Source organism: Cynara cardunculus, assembly GCF_001531365.2.
Source record: "Cynara cardunculus var. scolymus isolate 2C chromosome LG 6, CcrdV1, whole genome shotgun sequence".
Taxonomy (NCBI): domain Eukaryota; kingdom Viridiplantae; phylum Streptophyta; class Magnoliopsida; order Asterales; family Asteraceae; genus Cynara; species Cynara cardunculus.
Genome location: NC_037533.1, coordinates 14,723,609 through 14,734,596, shown reverse-complemented (window position 1 = coordinate 14,734,596; position 10,988 = coordinate 14,723,609). Strand labels below are relative to the sequence as shown.

The following is a 10,988-nucleotide window of genomic DNA, read 5'->3' as shown; positions in this document are numbered from 1 at the left end:
TCCCTTAACCATTAAGCGTCCTAATTTCATTATAAACAATTGCCAAACAGTTATATTTAATTTTACGAATTCTAACCACTTAATCATTCTACATCAAATCATTCAGTAACTGCCAAACAACCCCTGAATATCTTCCTTATTCGTTGTTTCAAGAAACAAATTATCAGTTCGATGAGATTAAATTTGACGTGCAATAATTCAATAAGATAATTTCACCCCCTACACGTCGTCCGGAAAAAAAGCACGATTGTGAGCGAAATTTTGTCACATGACATTGCAACTTGCAAGCCTCTATCTGTTTCCAACACCACCCAGTTCGGATTTATCATCGAAAGGTAACAATTTATTGGTTTTAATCATGTAGATTTTGTTGCATCTATACGGGTTCCATGAAAATATATGAAACTTTATTAGATTACGATCGTAAAGAGTTTTTGAAGTGAAAATCTGAGGTCGAGAAACTCAGCGACGCTATTCTTGAAGTACTGAGGTGTGCTAATAACCGGATATAACGAAAAGAGTGGATAATAATTTTTTCTTCACATTATCATATGTACTATAAAAATGGGGTTTCTTGGAATTTAACGAAAATACAGCGAAAAACTGCTTAAAATTTGATCGTTCAAGACGAAAATGCTCAACTATATATCGGAATTTGATAGCCTGCAGTGTTAGCTACGAAGTCGAGAATCTTTAGACATTGAAGATTTTGAAGGAACCGACGACTGTGCTTAATTTATCTTTCATTTTGCCCCATCGTCTCTCGTTTGCCCCCGTTGTCAAAGTGTAGAACTTCCCTGCCAAATGAAAACAAAAAAATTCAGCCCCCACGATTAACCAAACAAAACAAAACGAGCCAGGGATCTGGGTAAAATGTACGCAGACTTGACCTCTACCCTAAAGAATAAAGGGGTTGTTTCCATGAAGAAACTCAGCATACGCAATAGTGTGAGCAAACGAATAGTAGAAGTGGAGATCAAATGAAGTATGCTTATACCGTTGCCGATAGTGATTGTGCTGAGAGCGTGGCGCGTGAAGTTTGGGGCTTGAGCAACGAATTCAAACGTGTAATAAGCTTTCCCATCAACATCATGCTGTAACATGAAAACGGTGATAAATGATCAGTTGTATCTAGATAAACACATGGACACACACACACTCTTTTTCTCCCTTGAGCCACCACCAAGAACCACCACAAGATCAAACCATTATCGCCACCATCACAACATTAAACCATTATCCCCACCACCAAGAACCATCACAACATCAAACCGTTGTCACCACCACCAAGAGCCACCACAAGAACAAACAAACAATTGTCACTATCACCATTTTCAAATGGGATCAAATTTCCGTTTGTAGAGGATGGTAGAAAGTTTGCTGATCGAGAGGGCCTAGGAGGGGTAGGCTGCGAAGAACGTGGGATGACCAATTTATGGCATAACGAGGAACTCACTTCTTGGAGTTTCCGGGAGAGAGAGAAGTGAAAACGGGGATTAATTGGTGTCATTGGCGTCGCTAATGATGGTATAGGTTGTGTTACTTGTGGTGATCCGTGGTGGTGGCCACGGAAACAAAAGAGATGTGTTTGTTGGTGTAATTATTGGTGGTGGGTGCTCATAGCCCAGACGCATAACAGTACTTTTCGTTTAAACGGACAAAAAACACACACCCTATTAGCGGTAAGTCTTGAATCCACAACCACCGGTGCAAGAGATTCGGTACGAGTTAAGGCAAAGTCCAACAGTTAGATGCATAACCTTATAATAAGGCTTTGTCTCAGAAATGAGTCTAAATTCGACCATTTAGAATCGAGTGAATTACCTTTAGACTCAAACATTCACTAGAATTGTGCTCTTTTAGTGACTATAAGTATGGAAAACTGAGGAACACCCTAATAACCATTCATCTGTACAATATATGTACATCTGCACAAAAAGTAACTGAAAATGTTTCACGGTTTCTATGCACGTGTGCAAACTGGACAAATTACTTTTATGCACGTGTGATAATGCTTATGCATCAATGCATATATATGCATATACCGGTTCTCACGGCTCTCAAAATATTTATAGTTCATAACTTCTCATTTGAACTTTCTCCTATAAAGACCATTAGAACTGGGACGAAGGCATTGTTCTCCAGCTAAATCGAGTTACCAAATGAATCAAACGCTACCTTGGGACGTCGTTAACAGAAAAGATGTTGTATAAACAGATTTAATTAGGAATCTAACCTCCGTTGCATTAAGTAGCTTTGTCTTCTGTGATGGGGGAGCAAGAACCTTTTTAATTAAGGCTTCTGCAACCTGAGATTTATCAACATATTATTCTAGCATCGGATTAGCTAACGATTGTGAAACGGAAGACACCCCTTTCAAGAAGCAATTACGAAAATTTATAAAGTGAGACAACTTTAAATGATATATGGAAATGAAGCAAACCTCTTGTGGGGAACCAAGGTCCCGAATGTTCTCTTTGTTTGTCGGGAACACATTAACACTGACATTTTCTAAAGGTTCGATAACATCTTTGAAAACCTTGTCTTGGCCTTCGATAACAATTTCCTGGCTCAAAAAGAAGCAGAGTGAAGGATCACATTATCAGTAACATTGTGGCATATATGTTGTGGAATTTCAAAATAGTGTATAAACTTCAGTCAGTGGTGGATGCAGAAAATCAAGTGTATAAACAACATTGTTTTATTGTATCTTGTGAAGTGATTCGCCAAAATCTGAAGCACATATGGTGGGGGCGAAATTGCTTTAGGGAAAAAGTTCACTGGCCTTGAAAGCAATAAGTAGTAGATTTATCCTATATTTTCCGCACTTACTTTTAATACCCAAAAAACAACTACATGTATAGGGGTCGGTTCAAATAAGATGGCTAAATACCGTGAGAAGGTAAGAAGAAAGATTCATATGTGAATCATTGAAAAAATCCGGAAAAAAATATATCTGAAGATGCATATTTGAACCGATGTTACAGATTATTCATATAGGTTTATATATGCATCTTCAAATGGATCTTTTCAATGTTTCACATATAAACCTTCGCGTAATCTTCCCTTCTTACCTTCTCACAATATTTAGCCTTCTTATTTGTACCTCCCACTATATATACATATATATAGGGAAGGGTTCAAACAAGAACACCTTCATTTTACGAAAACACGAGAACATCCTTTTACTATAGTCAATCACATGTGATACTATATTTTATCAGATATGATACAGATGTGATACAAAATCGAAGATGCGGACGACCTTTGGCGCGACCTAGGTTGCGGGCCAAGCCGCTCATACACCACTAGGCCTCTCACGTGTACTATCACATGTGATAAGGGTGTTCTTGATGTGATACTATAATCTATCATATGTGATACTAAATTAGAGATGCAGACGACCTTTGGCGCGACCTAGGTCGCAAGACACATCGTTCGTACATACCAGGTCCCCTCACGTGCATTATCACATTTGATAAGAGTGCTCTCGTGTTTTCATAAAATGGAAAGTAGACACATACTTTCAAAAATGGACACTTGTTCTTGGACAAACTAAAAAGAAAGATCCACACTTAGGGGCCATTTATCAAATGCCTACCGATAAGAGTTGCCAACTAACTTATCTTATAGGATAACATTCTCGATCATCAAAGTGGAATGTTTCTTGGTGTCTCTTACCCGGTAAGCGCTAACTAAGTAAGACTCTTCTCCCTCACTTATCAAGTAAGATTCTCCGTCTTTTTTGTTATGCCTCTTACCGAGTAAGATTCTAGGTCCTTGCCATGCTCACTAGGTAAGCACTTACTCAGTAAGCGTTTGGTAAATGGCCCTTATTTTGGGACGGAGGGAGTAGAGGTGGATAAAAGAAAAAAGAATCAAATAGAAACATCAGTCATACCTGCCATCCAAAGGGATAGATAAACGAATATCCATCTGTCTTGTCTGTGACTGGTAAAAACCCCTTCGCATTTTCTGCAGCAACTGAGCCAAATCAAAAGTTTACTCTTAGAAAGCCATGATTATTATTAACGAATTAATCAAACTCACAGCACAGATATCAAATGTCATCTAAAGACCGAAAGAAAAACAGGTAAAAGTTAACGACATGGCATCTATTAGCTTTAAGTGAAATAAATCAATAATCATCGATCAGCAGGTAAGTATACGTACATGCCGTTGATTTTTGGTATGACAATAAGAACCATGGAGCAACTGTTACTCCAGTCGCAAGCAGTTGCCGCCTCCCGAACTTATCTGTAAAAGAAAAACTCGAACTGTAATATATATATATATATATATATATATATATATATATAACCACCTAATTTGTACAAACCGTGCAAACTTCATTCAACCAATCGTAATTTTTCATTTTGTTCATTTTTTTTTTGTAATTATGAGAGGTTGATTAACCATTTTTATTGTGGAGGGTGTTAATCATGGATATTATCATCTTCATTATTTTAATTTTAGAGAAATACATGAAACAGTTTCATTAAAATTTTATTAAATATTATATGAAACAATTTCATAACCATATATGAAACAAATTCATCAAAAAAAAGTATTATATGAAACAATTTCACAAGATTAAACAATTTTATGAAAAATTTTCATAAGATTAAACAATGAAATCGACGTATGAGGGTGGTTTGTACGGTTTGTACAAATGAGAGTGGTTTTCATTTGATCGCTTCTCTCTCTCTCTCTCTCTCTCTCTCTCTCTATATATATATATATATATATATGTGATATGCATTCTGTTTTAGCAAAAATGGGATAAAATGTCTAATCACATTTTTGTAAGTACAGGAAATATTTACAACCTTCGGTTATCTAGCATGTACAACCTTGTATATCAGGATGCAACAAAATGTTATTTTAAACTATGGAAAAATATATTTCCCATTTAATGTTATTAAGTCCCCAAATAAAAACTTAAAACAAAAGGCAAAAGAAAAAAAAAGGAAAAAGGAAACATAACTAAATTTGAGCTCATATTTGATTTCTATTCAAATTTTACGGCCAAAACTTAAGTTGATTATCTTTTAGACAAAGATTAATAACAAAAAAACTCGCGTATGCAAATTCAAAGTTTAAGAGTGTAGCCTAGTTTTTGTGAAGCTATATTGCCATTATCTCTCTAAATATATTGTTTTATTGTTTTCATTTGAGAAGAGACCATAAAGAGGTACTTAAAGAGAGTCTCTATGGAGGTAGGACGGTCTAGAGGGAGGATGCCGAGCAGTTGTAGAGCAGAGTGGTCCCAAACCGTTAGAGCGTTGACCAGTAATACACTAGGAGTAACGTCTAGGAAGGGTTAGGGACCAAGTAAAATCTTGGTGGTTGAAGACTGCCAAGATGCCGAAAGAGCGGAGACTTAGGGGTTGTTTGGTTGGTTTTTCATTAAGTCCTGTATGGAAAAAGCTGTTTATATGAATTAATTTGTCTGTATGGATTGGAATGGTTTTTGTTTGGGAGGGTTTTTCATAAATGGAATGAACATGTTTTTTAACAGGGAGGGGAGGGTTTGACCAAAAACTTGGCTTTCTGCATCAAGCTCCCCCTTGAAAACTTACTGAAAAAGCCACTACCAAACAATCATGTATAGCTGACCGAATAAGCTGAGAGTCCCATTAAGCTGCTAACAAACAGGCCCTTAGTGTGGTGGTGCCATTATATAAGAACAAAGGCGACACGCAGAATTGCGGATAACCATCGCAGTATAAAGCTTCTTAGCAGGACCATGAAATTATGGGAGAGAGTGATTGAGGCCAGGGTACGACACAAGTTAAGAATGAAAATTAAGATCTTCAATCCCATCCACTCAACAATTGTATCTTTCTGATTAAAGAGAATCAATAACTAAGCAACTCGAGAACTGGGGTTTAAAAAATAAATCAAACTTTTATGATGTTTGGTTGGGGCATGTGCCCCTACCCCCATAAGGTGGATCCGCCCCATATGTGTAATGTTGTCAATCCTAACATCTACTGATCACCAGATCTCTAAATTAGCAAATCACCAAACGGCGAAAGCACTCTGCTGGGCCAACACCGTCACTGAGAGACGAAAGGCCTCATTGGTAAGTGCTACAAGATCTCGTGCATTGGAACCCATGGTTATGGAACTGAATCCATTAGCATTGAGCATTTTCCGCAAACTCTGGTTAACTACTAAAAAGAATAATCATCTATCAACCATACTGAAATATTTCTTCAATAAAAAAACAACATAAACTACATTGCGTGAGTTATAAAATTTCATTCTAGATAATAACGCAGATGTTTACCTTGGAGAGAGGTTGAAGGTGCCGATATTTGCTCTGCTCTAACAAGAAAAGGCACGCCTCTTTGGAACCGGCCATTGGCATACACCCCTAGCTGATGCACAGAGTCAAGTTACGTAAAATTACGAAAATGACCCTAACTTGTGTTTCCGATAGTCACATACAATAAACGGGCCAAAATACTATATACTTGTTGGTATCTGGGTTACCAATAGAGCCCCTCCCTGGAGGTCACCAAAGGTGAGGAGTGTGTGTGAGTATTTGCTGTATATATAAAATTATATACTTGATAAAACCGGAGCAAGAGGATAGAGAAGAGAGAAACCTGAGTAGATGCATTTAGCAACAATGTCTGATGAATACAAGGTAACTGTTGCAAAGACAACATTTCTTTGGTTTGCTCTGCACAAGAGCACCAATTATGCAATGCGTAATTGCAATCACTCAAAATCGTTGTGAAATCCTTGGCAATCCAATTAGAATGTACAATAGAAAACCTATATTTTGGTTAAAAATCAGATTGTTGTCGGTTAATTTAGGACAATTTAATCACCAAGATTTAACATCTCTAACAATGGTGTCATTATCATATGATTATTTGTCCAAAGTTCGAAAAAATCTTTTAAAACTAAACAAAAAACCAATATTCAAAATATGGGTTCCTCAAATGTAAACTAAAACATGTAAACATGTGCATTGTGGAGTTAATTTTCTTTGGGGACTTTCATCGAACACCAAGATGGCACTTCCCCATAAGAAGGTGGAAAAGAGAGGGAAAACAGCAATAAGGCCTCATATCGCAATGTTTCGAATAGCTTTGACTTGATATCACCATTGGGTTACAACAAAATGGACCTAGAGTTAGTTCTCACTGATTTATATCACACAAGTTAGGGTTTTTCTGCAATGTATTACTCTCTGTTCTTCAATAACAAATTTGCAATAGTTTCTCAATGTGGAAGACGATGAGGATATCACATGGTCCATATCACCAAGCATTTTGCATATAACTGAAAACTGCATTTCCCCCAAAATCACATAACCCACCATTGTTAACAAATTTGGAGCAAAATTTAGATTCCCCAGTTGCATGGAGAACAATAACACACAAGAATACATACACATATACATACATGAATCAAAATAAAAGAAATTTTCAAAAAAATAAGATCAAATTTGTACCTTGTTGGATTTTTTGGCCTAATAAAGCAAGAACTAAAGCCAAAAAGATGAAGCAGAAGTTGGGATTTTCAATTTTTTTTTTGATTTTATGGCAACCACATCATCATATATGATATACATCTCATTCTATCCACTTCCTTATATGCCTCTCATATTCCTTTAGGCTAAAAAGACTCTTTTACCCTCAGGAAATATTGTGAAAACCAAGATAATAGTGATGTAGGAGTTGGGGTACTTTAGTCTTTCTCGAAATCAGCAACCAGAACCCGGGTTTTGGAGGTCGGGTCGGGTGGGATTAATACGGATCAAGTCGTTTTAGGTTTTGAGGAACGATCTTGAAATCTTGAATCACAGAAAAGCTTTCTCCTGCAGTGTGTAATACGAAGATGCTTAGACCATCTCCGCCGTTAATGGCGGCTCAGCTTCGGATCCTACTTCGCCGTCGTTACTTCTCTTCACCACCACCACCGCCGCCGCCGCTACAATCAATCTATCGCCACCAGCGATTTCTCAACCCACAAAAACCCTCAATCCCTAAACCCTACTCCCTCTTTATCCCATTTTCCCTTTCTTTCTCTAAATTCTTCTCTTCACAGACCCAAATCGAGACTTCACTTCAAGATTCACTAGACATTGCCCAAACGCTCTCGTATGAACTCCTCAAAGACCCAAATGACCAATCTCTCCCTCTCAATCAGCGTCTTGACCTAAGCTTCTCTCACATCACTCTCACATCAACTCTTATTCTCAACACACTCAATCTCTCCTCCAAATCCGGACGCACTGCTCTCGATTTTCATAAATGGGTATCTGAAAGAACTGATTTTAACCTAACTGACGAAAGTTTGGCTCATTTTATCGATTACTTCGGTCGGCGTAACGATTTCAAAGCGACCCATGAAGTTCTTGTTGCCAGCAAAGGGGTTTCGGGTGTTAAAACATTTGAATCATCTATAGATCGTCTGGTTAGAGCTGGTAGACCAACACAAGTTGTTGCATTTTTTGATAAGATGGAGAGTGATTATGGGTTTGTAAGGAATATGGATTCTTTAAAGTTGATTGTTTCTAAGTTATGTGAACATGGGTTTGCAAGTTATGCTGAGAAAATGGTTACCAATGTTGCTAATGAGTTTTTCCCAGATGAGTTTATATGTGATACATTGATTAAAGGTTGGTGTGTTGATGGGAAGCTAGATGAAGCTAGAAGGTTGTCACAAGAGATGTACAGAGGAGGGTTTGAGATTGGTCCGGTAGCATATAATGCGATTCTTGATTGTGTTTGTAAGCTTTGTAGGAAGAAAGATCCCTTTAGGCTTCAATCTGAAGCAGAAAAAGTGCTAATTGATATGGATGTTGCTGGGGTTCCAAGAAATGTGGAAACTTTCAATGTTTTGATTACGAATCTGTGCAAGATTCGCAAGACTGAGGAGGCGATGAATCTTTTCGATCGAATGGGAGAATGGGGGTGTCATCCTAATGAGGAAACATTTCTTATTTTAATCAAGAGTTTGTATCAGGCTGCAAGAATCGGAGAGGGAGATGAGATGATCGATAGAATGAAATCTGCCGGATTTGGGGGTGCACTCAATAAGAAGGTGTACTACGAGTTTCTCAAGATTTTATGTGGAATCGAGAGGATTGATCATGCTTTAACGGTTTTCGTAAAGATGAAGAAAGATGGTTGTGAACCTGGGATCAAGACTTACGATCTTTTGATGGGAAAACTCTGTGGTCATGGCCGTGTTGATAAGGCAAACCTTCTTTTTAAAGAAGCTGAAAAGAGGGGATTAGCAGTCGAACCAAAAGCGTATAAATTGGATCCAAGATTCATTAAGAAACCGGCAGCAGTGAAGGAGAAAAAGCGGGAGACTTTGCCGGAGAAGATGGCACGAAAGAGGAGACGGCTTAAGAAGATCAGGTTGAGTTTCGTGAAGAAGCCGAAGAAAGCGCAAAGGCGGGCTTATTGAGCATTTTGATATCGGTATAATGATCTTTATTATATTGAATATTGCTATATTCTGCTTGTTGTTTTTGTCTTGTTGGTTGGCAAACATTAGAACACACAGTTTTTTGATCAGAAATAAACTCTCAAATAGGTTGAAACCTCTAATGTTATTTGAGGTGATTGATTGTTGGAGATGTTATTATCTCAAAGATAGAGTTTTGGACTTCATTTCTATATACCTTTTTGATGCTTCTGAATGGCAGTTGGTAGAAGATGTATGGGTAATGACTTAACTGCTTGACAAAGGATTAGAAAGAAGTTGTTAAGTACAATTTTTAAATCAATTACTTGTTTGTGAAGTGTTTTGAAATCTTGAAAAGAATGTAACGAGAAAGGTCCGGAAGTGTGTGTTTGGTATGTGGGACAAGACAGAACAAAACGTGTTGTCCAGTGTTTGGTGCCAGAGTCAGGGGTTGTTTGGTTGTTTTCCACCAAGTCCAGGATGAAGCTGTGTATGGTATAGATTGGGAAAGATTCTGTTTGGGAGGGGTTTTTTCATAGATGGAATGAGCATGTTTTTTAATTGGGAAGGGCAGGTTTGGGAAAAAACTTGGCTTTCTGCATAGAGCTTCCCCTAGAAGCTTACTGAATAAGCCACTCTATATATTATTAAGCCACTACCAATGAGCTATATATAGCTGCCTGAATAAGTTGTGAATCTCATTAAGCTCATTAAGTTGTTATAAACAGGACCTTAGATTGGGATAGAACAAGACTTAGGGGACGTGTACCAAACGAATACAGGGTAATCACTTACTGACAAGAGTCACCATCTTCACTTACCTTATTGAGTAACATTCTTGGCTATCAAAATGAATTGTTGGTAAGCACATCTTATCTGGTAAGTGCTAACCGAGTAGAACTCTTCTTCACTTACCGAGTAAGATTCTTCACTTACCGAGTAAGATTTTGGTTCTTGCTATGCCTCTTACATAGTAAACGATTCTCGGTCCTTACTATGCCTCTTACCCGGTAAAGATTATCGGTCATTTCCGTGCTCATCCAGTAAAGTAACACCTGGTTAGCGTTTGGTAAATGGCCCGTTAGTGATACAAAATTGTAGCATTTTTTGTCCCACTAAAATAAATGGAACAAAAATAAGGGAATGAGACAAAGTAGGTAAATTACTACACTATCCATTTTAAATTAAAATCTTCCATAATTCTTTCAGATGCCTACCTCATTCTCTCTGGTTTGGTCTTGTCTTGTCCTGTACGTGTGCCAAAGGCACCCTAAATGTTCCCACTTGTATTATTTTGATGACATTAAGATGCCTGTTATGAAAACCAAAAATCAAACACATCATGTATATCTCACTCAAAAGTAGCATCTTAATGTATATATATATACATATACATACATATATATACATACACAGGGGCCTAATCAAATGAGAACTAATTAGTTTGTGGTAACTGTGAGAACCAATATTAACCACAAATCAATAGATAAATTAGGAAATTTATAATTTTGGCAATTTTGAATTAAAATATTAATGCAAGGATATTT

General features: G+C 37.4%; 2 protein-coding genes across 3 annotated transcripts; one reads left to right on the top strand and one right to left on the bottom strand.

The window, feature by feature from the left end:
- Positions 1-521: 521 nt before the first annotated feature.
- On the bottom strand, positions 522-7,590 carry LOC112514909 (psbP-like protein 1, chloroplastic). 2 transcript variants are annotated; one of them, XM_025121548.1, is made up of 9 exons: positions 7,475-7,590; positions 6,618-6,694; positions 6,296-6,386; positions 4,174-4,257; positions 3,902-3,984; positions 2,444-2,566; positions 2,237-2,308; positions 998-1,094; positions 522-797 (listed from the first exon to the last, which is right to left on the bottom strand). In XM_025121548.1, the coding sequence occupies exons 2-9, from the start codon at positions 6,678-6,680 to the stop codon at positions 694-696; spliced, it is 717 nt and encodes a 238-aa protein (XP_024977316.1). In that variant the 5' UTR covers positions 6,681-6,694; positions 7,475-7,590; the 3' UTR covers positions 522-693. The 2 variants fall into 2 exon arrangements, with proteins under 2 accessions (XP_024977316.1, XP_024977318.1); XM_025121550.1 differs by having other exon boundaries at positions 6,618-6,789; positions 7,475-7,558.
- Positions 7,591-7,809: 219 nt separating this feature from the next.
- On the top strand, positions 7,810-9,577 carry LOC112514803 (pentatricopeptide repeat-containing protein PNM1, mitochondrial). Its single transcript, XM_025121413.1, has one exon. It carries the CDS (start codon positions 7,861-7,863, stop codon positions 9,439-9,441), a length of 1,581 nt encoding a protein of 526 aa, XP_024977181.1. The 5' UTR covers positions 7,810-7,860; the 3' UTR covers positions 9,442-9,577.
- The last annotated feature ends 1,411 nt before the right edge of the window (positions 9,578-10,988 follow it).